The 19,648-nt window shown below is 38.5% G+C and overlaps 1 protein-coding gene across 10 annotated transcripts in view; it reads left to right on the plus strand.

Moving 5' to 3' along the window:
• The window catches only part of LOC132912967 (septin-7), a 43,992-nt gene extending 25,480 nt beyond the window's left edge, over window positions 1–18,512 (plus strand). For 5 of the 10 annotated variants that reach the window (XM_060970830.1, XM_060970826.1, XM_060970829.1 and 2 more), the window contains 9 exons: window positions 6,232–6,709; window positions 8,190–8,397; window positions 8,669–8,921; window positions 9,665–9,854; window positions 9,948–10,113; window positions 10,588–10,629; window positions 11,297–11,432; window positions 11,512–11,675; window positions 12,770–15,042. In XM_060970830.1, coding sequence (XP_060826813.1) covers window positions 6,232–6,709; window positions 8,190–8,397; window positions 8,669–8,921; window positions 9,665–9,854; window positions 9,948–10,113; window positions 10,588–10,629; window positions 11,297–11,432; window positions 11,512–11,675; window positions 12,770–12,929 — 1,797 coding nt within the window. In that variant the 3' untranslated portion in view covers window positions 12,930–15,042. Of the gene's footprint in view, window positions 1–6,231; window positions 6,710–8,189; window positions 8,398–8,668; window positions 8,922–9,664; window positions 9,855–9,947; window positions 10,114–10,587; window positions 10,630–11,296; window positions 11,433–11,511; window positions 11,676–12,769; window positions 15,043–15,064 lie in introns of those variants that run through there. The other 5 variants (XM_060970831.1, XM_060970827.1, XM_060970824.1 and 2 more) reach the window with 4 other exon arrangements.
• Window positions 18,513–19,648: the final 1,136 nt, after the last annotated feature.

Raw genomic sequence — 19,648 nt, forward strand, 5'->3', positions numbered from 1 at the left:
AGCAACTGGAAGAAACGGCCACGAAACCAGACGCCAGTGACGCGACTCGTTCTGGCAACCTCGCTGTTAACGTTAATCGTTAATTTGGTTTATCGATCATGTCACATCCATGCTTCTTCGTTGCGCTTTATACGCGATCGACCGACGTCGCGTAAAGCGACGAATATCAACGCGCAGGCCATTGCCAGGTACAAATTTGCGCGCATTTAGCAACACTTCGCGATGTATCTAGCCGCTTTCAAAGTTGCAGTTTATCGTCTCCGATTTGAGAATCCGCTTTTTGATCTTTGATATTAAACGATAGACGGTTACGAGGCGAGAGCCGGGATTTTGGTTCTCGTTATACCGAGAAATCAAACGCAATTTCCCATCTCTCGTTGAGTTCGCGAGTGGTTGGTTCGCTATTTACAAGTTCGATGTCGATCGTTGACTCGCTACGTTTCTTATTTCGAGGAATGGAGAAAGGATTATTTTCCTTCCACTGGAATTAGATCCACCGGAAGGAGTTTCCCTCGGTGAAATGGAAATATCGTAGCTTTCACCGATGGTCCAAGGTTTTTCGCCAAGCCTCGTCCCCAACGAAAAGACCGAACGATTCTGTTCGACGCGTTTCGTTTCTGCACTTTCCGCTTCCTCTTTACCTTTACACGGTGGCTGGCCAAAGTATTCCAACACTTACCGCGGAAAGCTTTTAGGTACGCGTATCTGGAGGCACATTGTATATCGTAAATGTCAGGCTTTTTATATAAAAGACTTTGAAACGCAAGCACTGTAATAAGACACAGATCTCGCGCACAACGCGTACGTGAAAAGTCTACAAATATTCGAACGCTGTCGCGAGTTACCGTTTATCGTATTTCCCCCGTGTTACTCGGTAATTTTCTTCGGTCTAGCGGCAACGCGTTCGACGTACACGCGAACAAGATTCGTACGATGGATAATAAGGAACGAGAAAAGGAAACGTTGATCCGCAACGATCGAATCACGACGACTAGAAAAATTATACAATTACAAAGATACGACAGAGCGTTTTTGGACAAGCCGAGAGTTCCATCAACGAATAAATATTCCAAGCGGCGAAATAATTCCATTTTGTACGGTCGTGAAAGCGGACGGAATAAGATGACTGGGAAAGGAACAAGCGGAGAAGAATATTTAAAAGTTGCGCGAAAGACGGTGGAGATGACGTTTCGTCGTTGCGTCGTTACGATGTATTTCGCGAGAACAAAGTCCGAAGCTTGCTCGCGAAAAGAAGGGAAAATCTGATAAAAAGCGATTTCCCTCGAGGCAAAAACTGCTTTTAGCTGACGGTGCACGAGTTAGAAATTTAAACGCGAAAGACAAGTCGCCCGAGATGATCCTCGATCGCAGCGATAGTCTCTTCGCTCGTAATAAATTAATACTTTTCTTTTTCCCTTCGTCTCCCTCTGTTTCTTCGTATTTTCTTCCTTCTTTCGCGTTGCTATTTCAAAATATATTTTCCATACAATCGCTCTTGTTTTTCGCGCAAAGGCTGCATTCGTTGAAAGAAGATTCTATCTTACCGATACCATCGTTCGTTCGTTGTTCGTTCACAAATCGACGTACCAATGTGGTGGGAGAAAACGGATTACGAATGTTAGAAGCGCGAATGGGAGATTTGTACTCGATACACGATGCTGCGTCGAGTTGCAGAATTGTAGTAAGCGTGTCATCGCTTGTAGTATGGTGTTCTATGGTTACTCGTGGATAGTCGCGCGAATCCCCTAGAGAGATACGAGTATACGTAGATACCTACGATCCGCGTACATCGGGCGTTCCGTTTTCAATTCAAATACGTAACGTTCGAATCCAAGTTTGAATTTCGAGTTTAATGTTCTACGCGATATGGCGCTCTCGAGATTGACGACAGAAAGGAAAGCAAAGCGTAGGTCGATAGTCGGATGTCAAGTATCGGCCATGACAGAAAGACTCACCATCGTGGAACTGTCGATTATAAATCGATTGCTCCGTGAAAAGTAAGATTCCTCAGCATCGTTTCGTCTCTCCTTTGAAATCTCCTTTGAACTCGACAACAAATACCGCCACTCGACATCAACTAATACCGCACAACTATAGCGCAGTGGTTAACGCTTTTGGTTACGAACGTTTCGTACCGGGTTCGAATCCCAGCACCCGTAGTTCGATATCTTTCTTCCTCGATACATAAATTAGAAGAAAATACGGCAATACCCCAGCAGCGACATCTACAGCCAGCAACTATCACGGTCTATTCTTCTCAGAAATCCTTTTGTTCCTCGCCACTTTAATACGATACAAGTGGCTACTTTCGTTCTACGTGGGGTTTAGTTAGATTCCTCCGATAATAAAACGCTACTAGCAAGCCCTTAATTAACGACAAGCTTGTTACAGGTTTCTTAACCGTTGTCGTCGTTCCAAAGGCATCGTCATTGTTCGATCGCTGAAACGATCAACCGATCTTACGCTGTCCGCGCTGACTCACGTTTTCTTTCCTAATATCTTCCAGACGGAATTTCGTTCTACGGTCTTACGGTCTAAGAAACGTACAGGTTTCGCAAAAAGCGTGCAAGTTCGTCGCTGAAAACGTCAGCCTACGAACATAGATCTCGATCGATTTACTCGGCAATCGGCGAAAAATCGAGCTGCCTCTGTCGCAGCCAGCCAGCCACCTCGTTCCTGTTCCAGGGCTGTGAACGATTACCGAATTCTCTTTGTTTCGATCTGTAACGATTCCTCCAAAAGTTCGTCGTTTGGAAAACACGTTGCGTACGCCGATTTATACGAATAATCCGAATATTCGATAAAAGATGAGAACAGTTTACCTCCGTGTAAAAGTAAAAACATGTTTGCCATGTTGTTGTTGTTTAATCGTAATCGTAACGACTGTATTGCGTAAAATCGCATATCGTCGTTGCGAGAAGCTCGTCATTCTCGATGACGGGAGGCAGACCTCGAGACCGAGTTCTCGGTTGTGGAATGATCTTACGTTTCGAGGAGCTTCTTCGATTTTCCATTGTTCCGTGTTTCTATCCGACAAGCCTCAAGGTTTTAGAGAGGAAGCGAGTAGCACGGCTAAATTGTCACGGTGCGTCCACCACGGTCCACCACCTCCTTTGGATCTCTCCGAAGGGACTTTGGAACGAGGCTGGCTGGCTGTCGTGTACAGTCTTACACAGCGCACCGGACCGGTTTCTGTTCCACGATGCTGCACTCGGTTCGACCGAGAGAGAGTCTCTCTTTCTCGGCGGATGCCCAGCCTCGTTGGATGCGACGCGTGCAACTCTGTGTTACATCGTGCCGTAAATAAAGGGCGTCTCCGTAATCAACGTGGCTGTGAATTTTTCCTAGAAATGATATCGTCGAGGCCACCCAGAGCCGACGCGCCACCTTCGACTCGACCTTTTAGTCAAACTAGTTTCACCACGGCTTATATGTACGTATATATTTAGCTTCCACGGAAACGTAAGAGCGTCTCTGATACTTTTTAGCTTCCCTTCGACGTACGCCCTTTTTGTTCTCTACGCGCGCTAAGAGACGCCAGCGTCTTGCTTAAAGCGTTTCGCTTACTCCACTTACCGTTTAAAGCTCGCTCGCCGTTAGCCTGTAATCGCGTTAAAAAAAAAAAAAAAAAATGGAAGGCAGGTACCTTCCAACGCTCCGTTATCCGCGTTTCGGATCGATTTTGGACGCGCGAGTTTACCATCACGTCGCACGTACATACACACGCGCATAACGATACAGTTTAGTCTATGTGGACGAAGTCGCCTACGTGTAAAACACCCTGAAAGTGCAATCGTTCGTACGTTGACTCTGGGTGCTGCTTCTGTAAGCGCGCGCACACATACGCAAACACACAAAGGTTTCGACCGAACACGATCCATTTCCGCGAGTCGGTCAGCAACGTCGGTTCCGTGGCGCGAGGAAGCCTCTCTCGGGGAATTTACGACTCGGCAAATGGAAGAACTAGCCGCGACTAGTCTCCTTCGAGATCCCCTCGTTATTACGTGACGCGTGCAGACGAACACAGGCGAACGCGCGTCACATTATCGACCAGCTGGATATCGAGAAAGGCGAAACTCGATGTCGAAAATTGGACGCGCGCTTAAGCGACGTTCGTTTCCGCCTTGACCTTACGCACGTTTCTCGCCGCTCCTTAACGAGCACGAGCCAGCTATTTAATTTATATCGTACGCGCGGTGTCCGATAGGATCGAATCGTAACGGAACACGTAGCGCATTATGATTCACTGTACGCCGCTTCGTTTCTACGCTCCGGTATTAAAGCATGGCGGCGCACACGATTTTTCTTTTCCTTTTTATTTGCGAGTCGCGTCTAGCGGTGGGAGAACGTGGCTGTCTTTGACGTCGCGGAATGCAACGGGCATCGCAAAAGGTTTTGCGCTTCAAACGAAAACTCTGACGCTCTTTTCAGTTTGCCTCGCGAAACCAGGCTACACCACATAAAAACAAATACAAATTTTTTTTTAAACGCGCTTTTCTTCGAAATACGCCATACGTAGTTGCGTTCCGTTTCTTCGACGAAGGTATTTACGTTTCTAACATTCGCACGAACGTTACCGGCGTAATTACGTCGACTGTACCGAAGATGGAAAAAAATCGAAAGCAAAAAGAAAAAAATACAACTTCGTTACGCGCGATATTACATCTTCCCGTGCGCGATACGTCGAATTCAATCTGGGAAGCGTATACGCGCCTCGTATATTTCCAATTATGGCAAAAAGTTACTATGATTCGACCTATATATTTTGCCCGAGATTCACGTAGCCTAAATCGTCAACGGTAGTCTGCGGTCTCTGTTTAGTACGATGAACACAGTGGCCACTTCCGGCCGGAAGTTCGTAAGACACACCGCCACTCCAAGTTGACCATAGCTCGTCGCAAGCGTCGTACGTACGTAAAGCGTGTATCGATCGCGAACAAACAAACCGTCGCTCCTTTACGACGCGGCGTTATTATTTGGCCTGTTTGAGTTTTTACGCGTGTTTGTTGATCCTTTTGATCGATTCAAACTTCCTGGCACGCGAACGAAGAAAAAGATAGCGAGAGAGGCAAATGGAGATCGGCGAACTTCCCACTAGATGAAAGTAGCCGCGTTTATTATAGGAGTACAAGGTGGACAGAAGCGAGGAAAGAGGATAGACTGGCTGTAATTCGCGCGGTCGGATCAATGATCCGACTGCTGCTAACGATGCCTCGAATAACGAAGCTATAGCGGTGTAGAAACAATTGGTACATGTTCTCGTATAGCGTATAATATACGAACGGTTTCAAACAAAACGGAACAAAGGTTGAAATTGGATCGGAGTGCGTGCATACGCGTGTCACCGTACGATTTAAAAGATAGCCAATAGCAGCGAGAGTAGGGAAAAAACTGGAAGAAATACGTAAACGCTGCTGGCATTTATGTATTTGGGGCAGATTGCAGACATATCGACCGTTGGTAGGGATGTGTTGTTATTTTTCCCCGTCGATGATGGTTATTGGTGTGAATAGGTATTTCTCAATGACCTCTGACTAACGTAATAGAAGAAGAACAACAATAACGTTTACAGAGATTCTGGAATCGAAAGACGTTGCAAGTTATCGACGGTACGCGTACTGTATCGTGATGATTTCGGAGAAGCTAAAAATGAATACATATTACGATATATATCAGATAGAATCGTCCTTCTTTTTCACGTACGGAACAGTCCTTCGTATTAACGCTTTGGGAATTGAAGACGCGAATTCGCATCTTACATACTTCTTATATAAACGTTAGCTCTACCGTTGAATAAGGCGGTAAGGAAAGCAGCGAGCGTTTGTTGATTTTTCATAAGATATCACACTCGTTGGATGCTGCTCGGAAAGTTCGCTCGGATTTTTAACTCTTTGGTCGACATAAAAGACGATATCGAAAAATTTTTCGCCGAAGAGCCTGAGAGGTTCTGGAAGGATGGAATATTCGAGTAGCGTGAAAGATGGAGAAAGGTTGTGGAACAAAATGTCACCTATATAATTCGATAAACGTATGTCGAATCGAAATGTAAATCGGCACGAACTTTCCGAGCGACCTTTCCAACCTTTTCAATCGTTCGAAAAATACGCGAGAATTCACACTATAGAACGCACACGAACGGTCCTCGAAATGTTAAAAGCTATGTTTCTTCAAATACTCGATCACTTATCACGGTCGATGTAATCGTACAATAAGCGTAAATTTCGTTTGCAGATACAGGCGAAGCGCGAGCTATTTTTCAAAGGCGACAACGCCGGAATAATATCGTCGCCATCCGTGCCATCGGTGCCGCCTCCACAACCTCCGTCGCAGGCCCCGTCGTCGATGAGTACGTCGTCGACGAGTACGTCGTCGACGACGACCACGACGATCACGACGCTAGCCTCGCCCAACACAGCACCGCCAGCCTCCACCACCGTGTACACGAGCGTCGCATCGTCGGCGCCTGCTTCCAAGCCACGACTACCTCCGTCCACGGTGATCCTGAATCAAAACGATGCATCGGAGGACAGCAATAAACGGGAGTCGAACAGAAGCAGCGAGAACAAGGAAACCGTTGTTCTTCATCCACGACCAACGCCACAGACCAAGCCCAAAGAACTCGATGGTTACGTGGGTTTCGCGAATCTGCCTAACCAAGTCTATAGAAAGGCCGTTAAGAAAGGATTCGATTTTACCCTGATGGTCGTCGGTTAGTTCGATCGTATTGCTCTTTCTCTTTTCTTTAAAAAACGACTCGATCGGTCTCTCGACCCTTCGTATCGCGGCGCGACGAACGCGACTTTAACGAAAACCGTCTACCGCTCTCTATGTACATCGTCGACTACATTATGCGTTGATGTTACATCGTCGTATCGAGATAAACAGGTGCAACTAGTATCGCGTGCAATTTACTTCGATACGTCTGTATTTCGATGGATTTCAATAAATTGACTCTCAACGTTACGCCATACTCGATTTCTCTAGACTCGGGAAGCTACTCTTTATGTAAATCTGGTCGCTCGATCGAACATGTGTGCAGGTAATTACGGATTAATCGATTTAAGTGCAACGACCGATATTTTCAAGAATATACAGAGTTTCTTTAACGCGACGTGAGTTTGCATATACGCGAAATCTGGAGAAAAATGCGAGAAGAGTCGCGCGGAAAAATAATGATCACGTAGAGCGTAAGGCTTATGGAGATGAATGGTCAAGGCGAGTTCTAATTCGTTGTAAAGGGAATTCGTTTTTTCAAAGGGGCCGTAAAAAATGCACGCTACGATTTCTCCTGCGTCCCTCTTCTCGCATTAACGAGTACGGATATCAATCCATTGTGCGAGTAAACGCACGCCGGACTTTTGTTTTTTCTTTCCTTTTCTCTCTTTTCTTTTGTCGTCCTTTAACTTTTCTAGATTCAGGCACAAAGAGAGATCCGTTTCTCTCGTTGGTATTTCAATTTTGTCGAGGATATTGCCTTATGAACCTCCATCTGTTTAACACGTGCAGAACGCTCTTTCACTCGACTGGATTAGGGCTGACTCGAAGCAGCAGTGGTTCTCATACTCTTTATTTTCTTTCAAAAACCCTTTTTAGAAACGAGTTTGCCTTGCAATTAGTTTTCAGCTTAAATCACTGGACGTTAAATTCACGTCGAGATACGTATACAAATTTCTTCCTTTAGGAAAATTGCGATTCAAATTTGTATTGATTTATGTATCTTACTTTCTTTTTGTTTCCTTTTTTTTTTGTAAAATTTCATGTCATAAAAAGATAACGAACAAGTCGATTAATAAGAAACGATCGATATTCCGCAATGAGAAGCGCGATTCTGGAAAAGTTGTGGCGATAGATCGCGTCGCGTCGTCTGCATGGAAGTTTGAAATTCGAGAATATAGGCGGAGTGCTGCTATTATTAGTACCGGTATAAACCGAGCCATTTCTCCATAAATAGAGCAATTCAGACGCTTATCCTTGAAGGAGAGAAGGCGCGGCACTTTGGTCAGTTCAAGGTACGCGGGCAGAAAGGTCAGGGTACCGTTCGGTATTTCAAACTGCCCTCTAGATAAAGAAGATTAAAGAAAAAAATGCTTGGTCGTGTAGCAAAATAAACTTACTAGTAATTAATTTACATAGTTTTAATTATTTTTCGTTACTCTGATTTAATAATATCTTTATATGTCTCTACATAGGTGAGTCAGGACTAGGAAAATCCACTTTGATCAATTCCATGTTCCTCGCTGATATATACAGTGCCGAGTATCCTGGTCCTAGCCTTAGGGTGAAGAAAACCGTAGCCGTAGAGACTAGCAAAGTATTGTTAAAGGAGAACGGTGTAAATCTCACGTTGACCGTCGTTGATACGCCCGGATTTGGCGATGCGGTCGACAACAGCAACTGGTAATTTCAATGAAACTAACGTTTTTTCTTTTTTTTTTTTTTATTTTATTTTGGTTTTTACAATTTTTCCTTCAGGACATTTGGTAAAGTGTTATATCTTATTGGTGAAAAAAAAATAAAATAAAGTAAATATAGCATGTGGGTGGCTACCCCCAGCGGGGTGCCAGCTTCCTGTTTTCTTGGTTATTTCTTTTACGTTTGAAACTAACGTGTGCACAGCTTTAAAGTCGAATTACGCAACAAAGAGTTAAGAAAGATATTCTTGTTTCAGTTGGGTACCGGTGATCGAATATATCGAATCAAAATACGAGGAGTTCCTGAACGCCGAGTCTCGTGTGGTGAGACGGCAGATACCAGACAGTCGAGTACATTGTTGTCTCTACTTCGTCGCACCCTCCGGTCATGGTTTGAAGCCGTTGGATGTAGAGTTCATGCAACGTCTTCACGACAAAGTTAACATTATACCTGTCATCGCGAAGGCGGACACCATGACGCCAGACGAATGTGCTCATTTTAAGAAACAGGTTCGTATTATCGAGTAAACCGGTTGTAATCGCGTATCGACGCGCAAACAAACTTCTTTCGCGTTGCTTCATATGTCCAATAGTTATCGTTGATAGCTCGCACAGGTGCCTGTTAAGTTATAAATTTGCGCTGTAGCGTCAACGCGTTGACCATAGCCGATTCGTTAGAAAAACGAAGGTGCAACCCCTTGCTTGGTCGTTTTTGTTGAAGTGATCGTCACTTCTAAGAAAACTATACATCTGGTCTTCGGTTTTCTCAAGCGCTAAAGTCATCGATAGCGCATAGACAAAAGAACGCGTCGATGAAAGACCATAAGCGATACACGTGCGACGTTGGCTTCAGGTTCTTTTAGTTTTTTTTTTTTTTTTTTTTTTATTTTATTTTATTTTGGTTATTTTACAATTTGTCCTTATGGACATTTTGTAAAGTGTTATATCTTATTGGTGAAGAAAAAAAAAAAATAAAAGTAAATATAGCATGTGGGTGGCTACCCCCAGCGGGGTGCCAGCTTCGTTTTTTCTAAGTTATATCTTTTATGATGGTTCTTTTAGTCTCAGGGTAACATTGCTAGCGCGAGGACCTGGACCAGCTTACATTGTATTCCACACTTTGTACTTTAATATTCACAATATATATATACTTACAATACCTTACAATATACCCACGCGTTTCTTTAATTCCACATACACCGAATAACCTTAACAGTTTTTAAACCTGGAATCCGTCGTTGTTGATTGTTTAGATTTTGAACGAGATAGCGCAGCACAAGATAAAAATTTACGAGTTCCCGGAAGTAGAGGAAGAAGAAGAAATGAAACTGCATAAAGTTCTTAGAGAAAGAGTGCCGTTTGCGGTGGTGGGTGCAAACACCGTGGTCGAACACGATGGTAGGAAAGTTCGTGGAAGGAAGTACCCTTGGGGAGTCGCAGAAGGTATATAATTCTAGAGAATAGCTTGAGAATATAGCTTTTAGCTTGGTTCGAATTTCGAGCAGAAATCATGCTTTCTTTCTTCCGATTGTTTAGTGGAAAATTTGGAACATTGCGACTTCATAGCTCTCAGAAACATGGTGATTAGGACGCATTTGCAAGATTTGAAAGACGTGACAAATAATGTACATTATGAGAATTTCCGATGTCGCACGTTAGCCGGCGTTGGAGTGGATGGAAAACCGACAAAAGTCTCCAATAAGTAAGTGTACCCTTCGTACCTAGTTATTATAAATGTAAGACGCTTAAAAAGGAAAACTGAAATTTACTATGTACGTCCGTATATACATATACATACATGCATAGGATTAAGAACAGGAAAATATTATAGAGTAAAAGTTTAATGAAATTTGGAAATCCCATAAAACACGATAATTAATTACATCGATTTCCGTTTTGTTTTCTTCTTTTCAACGCAGACATAGATATTCGTAGTCTTATTGGTTTTGTTTCGTTCGTTTTACCATAACGGTATAAAAAGCTTGTGCATGCAAACTATCGAAGACTAAAGATCATCTCTGTAAGTGATATACGTTTGAATCGGATACCATATTAGATAACTTTATTAATATATTATAGTTTAGGCTAGCGACGAAAGTGATCCTGAAAATACTTTTTTTTTTTTTTAATAGTATATCTCATACGTGAATTTTAATGCTGATTTCTTATTGGTTAGTTTGTGCCCTCCAGGAGTGATGAACAGTTTCATGACAGTGTGGTAAGTCTTTTAATAAGACCGGGATCGTGTAATATAGTTTTGTGTGCACAAGCCTCTCCAATTTCCATTTTCTACGCATTTAGTTCTACGCGTATTTATTTAGTTAAAGAGGGAGGGGCGGTTCACTCTGTCGATACACGCGTACATTCTAAAATTTAATCGCATAAAATGGAATAACAATTGTATACGTCGCTCGTTCAGGAAGACGTTAAAATCGACGCTTCTGACCTCGTTTATCAAAATTTGTCAAGAACTTCTATAAAGATTATATTTGTAGTGAACCCTCTGACTGGATATTTACTTTAAACAAGTAGATCGCATTATAGTTTAATTCTGCTACAATTTAGCTATGAAATCTTTGTCGCTGATTATATTTAGTACTATCGAATATAACACGCGAATCCGCTTAGTTTTAGTCTACGTTTCCTTCTCTTCTGGCATTTTAATCTCCATTTCCACCTTTCTTAAGTTTACAAATTATTACGACGAGTTACATTTTCAGTTTGCAATTCCCCGTACACGTAGATAGATCACCCACCAAAAAAAAAAAAAAAAAAAAAAAAAAAAAAACATAACCCAAGCTATTGGTAAAGAAACTTTTTACAAAATATTTATCTTCGTTTAACAAAGTATCGTTGAACTTGAATTATTCATGTACGTTTTATAGGAATCCGCTGGCTCAGTTGGAGGAAGAAAAGAGAGAACACGATAATAAAATGAAGAAAATGGAAACGGATATGGAGCAGGTGTTTGAAATGAAGGTCAGAGAGAAGAAGCAAAAACTTAAGGACTCGGAAGCGGATGTAAGTATTCATCGGCTATGTATACGTACGCAAGAGCTTCGAAAGAGCTTGTTTCTAATCGGGCGAAAAATTGATTTAGCTACAAAGAAGGCACGAACAAATGAGACGCTCTTTGGAACAACAAGTGCGTGAATTAGAGGAAAAGAGACGAGCGTTTGAGACTGAAAAATTAGCATGGGAGCAACAGACTGGACACAGTATCGAAGAATTACGTAGACGCAGCCTAGAAGCTAATTCGAAAGAGTAAGTATCGTTTAAGCGTATAAGATCTGCTTCCGTTTGTCCACATTTTCGTAATCGTTACGATATACCATTCTTTATGTAAAAAGATATATTAAATACAGAAAAGAAAATCCGCTTCTTGCACGAATGGAAAGCTATTTTATAAATTAGCAAGATATAGCTTTATACTTATAGTAACTGGGGAAACAGTATAGATGAACAGTGTAACGCTTTAACGAGTATACCGAATATTTCATCGAACTAAACGAGATGCAATTAACTAGAAATATCTTTTAATTGCTTAAATCTTTGCTTTAGGAAGATCATTCGGCTGAATATGTGCGATAAAAAGCATTTATAATAAGCTTGTAGCATAATTGTATTTTGTTGTAATTCACTATTACTAATCTTAATTACGATTATCGTTCTTTCTTACCTTGCCGTTCTCTCTGACAAATTTGCCGATTTTCTTTTTTTTTTTTTTTGTTTTTTCGAAATTTACGTAGAAATGATTCCACGCAGCTTAGTCTAATAGCAGGAAATTACTAATAATTATTAATAAGCATGTATAACGTGATCATCCTTTTTAACGTAATTCAAGTTCGTTTAACATAATGTATTCATTCGATATTAATTCAACGTGATTCGGTACATTCCCTGACAATTTTGTTTCGTTCCAAGATGATTGGTTTTAACAGGCTATTGTTAGGCTCGATCGTTCGAATATTACCGCTTCCAAGCTTTTTTAGATGACTAATTTTTCTTCTTTTCTTTTTTCCCTCTTTTTTTCAAAATTACTTTCTAAGTATTCGAAAAAAGATACATCGTTTCCACGTGTATGCGATGTCTGCCCCTTCTGCACCACGATTACGTGTACGGCAAAACCGAAAACGCGAAATACGTGCATATAATAGAAAGATATTTACTTGGAGTTTTTCGTTCGGAACGCTTAGTATTTGAAATTAGTACCGAATGTTTGATACGATGAAACGGAACAAGTATATTCTCGACGTGTTCATTTAAGAAAGCTTTTTTTTTTACGGACGAATGTTATGTGATGCTTGCGCTTGTTTGTTTGTTGTGTGTATACCATATCGGGGTGTCCCTTAATTTAGGACGGGATCAGTGTCTTCCGAGGGATCTGGCGGTGGCGGGGGTACATTGAAGGGTTCCCGAGGGATAGGAAGTCTCCTACGCCGTCACACCAGTTTCAAATCACCTCAAGACAGCCCTACACAGATACAGCTTGTCATACAACATCCCGAGCATCCTTAGTAGATCGTAGAATCTATATCTACATTTACTCACAAAATGCCTCTACGTCGCTGTGTCCAAGGACTAAAATCTTTTAAAACATTAACGTCGATCTCATTTTTTATACGTTTGATGCGTGTGTTTATTTTGCCGACAATTTAACGTATACGTACAAATATACCTTATGTATACAATGCGTATTCGTATACGTCCACGAAATTTAATTTACACATCGTACGAGCATTTGTGTATCTTTTTGTCTGTCCGTTATTTTTTCGATTAGCCTTGTTTTATAATTAGCAGGACGTGTTCGCGTTGGAAACTATGCTAATTAAGACTATTGTGAAATAATATAATTCGGTTGTTGCGGTGTACGGTAGTAGGTATTTTTATTGCTTACGTTTTCTTAGTTTCTCGAACGTTTCGTAAACGATAACCACGAATATCCTTGAATATAAGACCAAGTTTATAATACGCGTATATGACGAACGACGAAGAATCGGCAACAGCTTGGAATCGAACCGAATTAGTGGTATTTACGATTATCATTGTCACACGAATGCTTGTCTACTTATAATACAGTCGAAATACCATTAAGAAAGTTGAATAACGTCTGATATTTATTTACAGGCGACGATGATAAACCTTGTGTTGCGAAAGACATTAAATCTTAGAGTAAAGAACTAGAAAAAGAAGATATCTTCGTATCTAAAATGAATTTGGATGGTAGTCTTACGTTATCCAGATAGATATTTTTAGACAGGCATATTTTTGGCACAAAGTTTGATAAAATTTATGTAAGCGTTAGAAAAACTCTTTATATTCATATGGATATCACAGTTTTATATTCACATTGACGTTCACATGCGTTACACTCATGCATAACTTAACTTGTACGATCTCAAAATGACATTCACACTTCGTCAAGTATTATGGAAAGCTATTGTAAACTCTGAACAAGCTGTCTGTTTATTTTTCTCTCCTTTTTGTTACTTTTATTTCCATCGATACATTCCAGTTCGCATGTATTGACATTCCCTTTGCATACGAGTTTAATATCTCTTTTCAGATCTTCAAATCGATATGAATCGAACCGAGAGACAGCTTGATAAAGGGTAATACCAAACGCGATCAATAATAATTGGTCAAAAAAAAAAAAAAAAAAAAAAAAAAAAAACGATTACTATGCATTGTTAATTTCATCATTAAACCTTTTTTCGCAAATAAACGTAATGCTTTCCTAAAACATTTACTAACCATCTTCGTCGCCCTCGTTTTATTTAGCCTTATTGCGAATAAGCGATGTCCAGGATGATACCGATTAGTATCAGAAAAATAATTGAACGTGACTTTAAAACATACAGCGTGGCATATCGTACTTGCCTAACACGTGTCTACGTTTTACGCCTCCTTTTTCATATTATGTGTTTTCACGTTATGTGTTTTATGTATTTTGACGTTCACATGCACAAACATCTATGGAAAATAGCGATTTTATATGTATTTCTCCATTACAAATCGAATATCAAAGATCTGATTTGTTACGTATAAGTTTTTAAACGTGTATTGCTTCGACAGTTTATTAATTACACGTATAACGACTATATACATATAGATACTTGCAATTCGAAAAGCAAAATATTCTTAATTTACTTGTAACAAGTGTACGATACGTTAACATTCAGAAAACAGAAAGTAACACTTGCAGATAGCATGTGATTCGATAGACGCGACCCATAAAAGTATATATTTCTCGAAGCATGATTTTGGCATGGCTAGATTATACGTATATTTCTGTATATATAATACGATAATTTTATTGTCGATGGATATACACATTGCACTGCATATCTTAAACGATGAATTTCATAAGAGATTGTACTTTATATAACGATGATGAATTATATCATTTTCCATAAAATGGACATATTAATTCAACGAATATATAAAAATCAGATAACAAGGATATTTATGTTTTTACGCATAGCCAGATAGTAGTTTGTTGCAAGTCATCGATATTCTTCGTAAAAGCAGAAGAAAACTCTCGATCAGTAAATAACTACATCTTAAAATTCATTAACATATTTTGTAAGTTACATTGTCATCTAATAAACGTAACGAATTCTTATTTCTACTGACATTGTAATTCTTTTCAGGGCTGTCGACGGTAAGGATAAGAAGAATAAGAAGAAAGGACTGTTCTAAGTCGACTTTGGAAAGACAACGTGAAGAGTGAGCTTTTCTTAAAGTAATCGATAGTAATCTTTCTTCAAAAATATCATATTGATAATACGATCTCTTTAAGAGAAATTGGATATAAATTAACAAAAAAACAAAAAAAAAACGTTTGACTTGAGAAAAATTTACCGATAAAATCTCCCGGTCTATTCTACATCTGGCTTTTCAAAATTTTCATTTTTTCACGATAAGATATTTTACGATTTTTTATATCTTAGAACAACATTGCTCGTGCATATTTCGGAATCAGCAAAGATACGAGGTGTGGCTCGGGAGATTGGTTAATTAATTAAAAGACAAGATAGAAATATGTGTTGCTTAAATCATGCGGTTGACGTGTGTACTGTGTATACCATTCGTATAATGTTTATACGACTGCCTCGGCATTCTAATAATTCTTTTACGAGCATAAACGTGTTATGCTTTGAAGAGTGAAAATGAAAGTGTTTGTTCTGTCGTGTTTGCCTGTGCTTCTTCGCGCTTCCTATTATTAATGCCCAACAAAATCACACCTAGTACAATTCGATAAACGATGATTGTACAAAATGTAGACGTAATTTCAATGGACGTAATTTTCTTTAACGAGAGTGTTTAAAGGGATGCCGAAAGAAAAACAAAAGATTTTTGATTTCTTTCCATCGATCTTCGTTTCTCACGCTGATCTATTTATGTATATTGTCTTTAATACTTTGAATATCACGATTGTATGTCAATATTTATGTCGATATTTTAAATACGATAGTTATGTTAATATAGGTGTATAATATAAAAATATCAAGAGGTGTAAGATCTTAATGGCAATTCGTTGGAGATTTAAGTATGAAAACAAAATGATGGAACGATAATCGCTCTTGTATCATACATTCTATGTATCATACGTAGCTGGAAGAACAGATTCGGTTGAACACGAGTTTTTAAATACCGTTGCACACCTATTATTTCTAGGCGAAGCGTAGAAGTATCTTTCTCCGTGAAAGAAAAAATTGAAACGCGCCGCGATACACTATCGACCTAATAATCGAAAAAGGTCTCTGTATCTAAAGCTAGCAATAAGTTATATCGATGTTTCTATTACATAACCTAAATTGTTACAGGATAGCGCATTTATATAATTATAAAGGGACGATGCTCACCCTAAGAAACAAATTGTATAAATAATTGTTTTACATCGATCGTATTCTTCCTTTCAGTATTCGCTTAATGCGAGTAACAGCGTGCTGCTTTATAACGTAACGAATTATCGAACACGATGAAACTTAAACGTAAGAAAAGGGCAACGTTATTCGTCTTTTCGCTCGACTCTCGACTCGCATCATTCTACGTCGGATCGTTGAATGTGATTCTAAATGAAGCAGTGGCCATATATATATACATATATAAATATATATTTATGTATAAATGAAATCGAGCAGATCGTAAGGTTAAGTCCAATTCGTGTAAATTTAAGTTGTATCGATAACGAGACAAATCGGGTAAGATTAAATTGTATAAAATAAATCTAAGTGTATGCTGGATCGTCGTGATTCGAGACAGTGCGTTAATATTTCTTCGCTGCAAAATCAAAGGAAATAGAAATTATTGAGTTACGAGCTAATTAAGTTTATTATCAAAGCGGATGGTGATCGAATTGATACGGAATATGTACGAGAGAATAACCGTGCCGTCTCGAACCCGTCCAAGTGTACGTTGGTATATGCAACAAGGATGGGCAAACCGATTTAGCGATAAGTTCCTTCGACTCTTTACGTCGCATATACGGTCAGTCGTGTCTCTTTTTTCTTTTTTTCCCCTGTTATCTGTATCTTTTATTATCGGATACTTTGCAAAGGATCGGTCTTGCCAGATCAGAATCTTTGCAAGATAAATCCAAAAGTTTGCCCACTCTTGGATTTGTATTCTAAGCTAATTGAATTACTGGTGTGCCAATACGAAGAGAATAAGCATTTTATAATAACGCTAGTACATGATTCTTCAGTTTTTGTAAAATAAGATTCGTGCGATTTTCTCATAACGGTCGGAGGAAAAAAGAAGTTTAAAAAAATAAGGATTTCGTCTCAATTTATTGGGAAAAAACTACGTGTTACATTCCTATTTTGTACGGATTTTTCTAGGTAAAAAGACTCGACTCGTCACCTTGATCTTTTCTCGATACCGACAATCCATTTAGAAGTTCAAAGCAAATCGCTTCGATCGTACGGAAAACAACGCCGATAGTTTGAAAAGTTTATTAACAGAAATACTAAACGTAACGCTAAGATATATTAGAACGATTTGTACTTGGAAACTACGTGAAAAGAGATACTTTTCAAAATATCGATGTGTCTGAAAGGAAAAAGAAAGAAAAGAAAAAAAAAATGAGATACAACCTTCTTCGATGTTAGAAACAGCAATGAATCTAAAAGCGAACATTTAAGAAATAATTGAATGATTCGCAATTTCTGCACTGAATAATATTAAGCTCAATAGTATAAAACGTCTAAACAGTATGCTCATCGAGCTACAATATTTTTATCTAAACAGTAGTAAACATGACTCTCTCAAGGACAGAGGATTTTTCTTGTATTCAGTTCTTGTTTTCTTTTTTCGTGTAAAAGAAAAAGAAAGAAGAAAAAAAGGAGAGAAAGGAAATTATTCAAAAGAACTCATTGGAACTTGCAATGTTTTTTTTTTTTTTATAAAAATTCCAATGGGAAGACGTCGGAATCCGAAGTACAAACGCACATTCTACAGCGAAGATCAACTTAATGGAATCTAAGATTTTTAATACCATACGAGATTCAAATTGCGATCGATATTTTGTTGAAAATATTCGTATCTATCTCTTCGAAGAACAAGAAAACAAGTGGAATAATCGAGTACTTAAGTTTTTACTTTTCTGAGAACGATGTTTCAGAAAGTTCTAGCGGAAAATAAACTCCTTCGTGTTTCTAAGACCTAAGTATATCTCAATGATGAATGAAAAAGCAAAAGACTTATCTTATCGCTATTAAGGATTAACGCATCTGCTTAGTTGACCAAATAAAAGCTGTTTATACATTTCAATGTTATATTACGCGTAGCTGTAAGATATAAAAAGTCGACGAAATGGAAGTGTATCAGTTACTGTATGTGTACTCTAATCCGCAATGCTTATAATATTTAAATAGTTAATCGTCATAAATCGCGTGAGTCATCACGGTACACGATCATTACACATATTATACGTATACGCCATACGCGAGGCACAACACAACAATAATAAAGGTAAAAGTAAAGCGAAAGTAGGTAAAACAAACGCGAATTATATTTTGCCGTGCCAGATGAAAACAAAGCTGCCGCCGCTATCTTGTAGAACATATTGTAATAATAACGATATCCAGAAAAATATCATATAGTACATTATTATTATTATTATTATTATTATTATTATTATTATTATTATTATTATTATACTTTAGGATTATGTATTCAGTAAATTATATACAAAATTATCAAACACTATGTTACTGCGTTTCGAACCCATCTTCTGTGCATTTTTAAATACTAAATTTGTTTTTGATTCCTATGCAGATGAAATTATGTATATATGTATTGTACGTAATACGAAATGCATCACATAAGAACAAAAAAAGGAGTGAACGGATAATTGCTGTTTCAGAATAATTTATGTGTCGTCGATGTTACAATATCCAAATCTTTTCTTCGCAAACCTACAGTGAAAGTACCAAATAATTCGAGGTATGTAGTTCGTTTGAACATTGATTCTTCGTAATTTCTGCTCGTTTTCTCTTTTTTTTTTTTTTCTTTCTTCTAAAATTCCATTATTTCAACCAAAACAATTTGTAGAATTTTCGATAAGAAAGCTATTTTTTATTATATTATTTATATTATATGCAAAACAATGTTCGTTAATAACAAAAGTTTGACGCATAATTTTGTACTACAATGTAAGTATTGGAAGAAAAAAGTAGAAGTCACAAAGAGGTAAGCGATTTTGAAGCAAGTCTAAAAGTTTCTGATTACATATATTTCAGATTATAATGTTAAAAGAAACGCATAAAATTTGCCTGCATTATTGGCTCTTGAATTATTAATGTAAGATCATGACCCTATGTTTTTGTAATGTTAATTATATGTAGCAAAATACTTCATATGCAATTTTTTCGTTTCATGTCGGCAAAATAAATTGTATACTATATGAAACTATTAAAACGATAAGTAATATATATACTCCTACATAGTAAAAATGCCAATCGATTGACTAATATTTCCTTTCACTCTATTAATTACATCGTATAGAAAAATATACCGATCATAGATCAGAATTGTGTTAGAAAAATGAGATTTCCACTGTTATCTAGCAGTGAATTCTTCCCGACTAGATCGCACCATTTTCTTCGATCGACATTACTAAGTATTCCATACCATTACATTACACTATATATAAATGGTCCAATTCTTATAAATCTTCTTATAATTCTTATAAATACAAATTTAATATCATTTCTATAAAAGGTACCATT

The sequence above is a fragment of the Bombus pascuorum genome, chromosome 12 (genome assembly GCF_905332965.1).
Source record: "Bombus pascuorum chromosome 12, iyBomPasc1.1, whole genome shotgun sequence".
NCBI classification, from domain to species: domain Eukaryota; kingdom Metazoa; phylum Arthropoda; class Insecta; order Hymenoptera; family Apidae; genus Bombus; species Bombus pascuorum.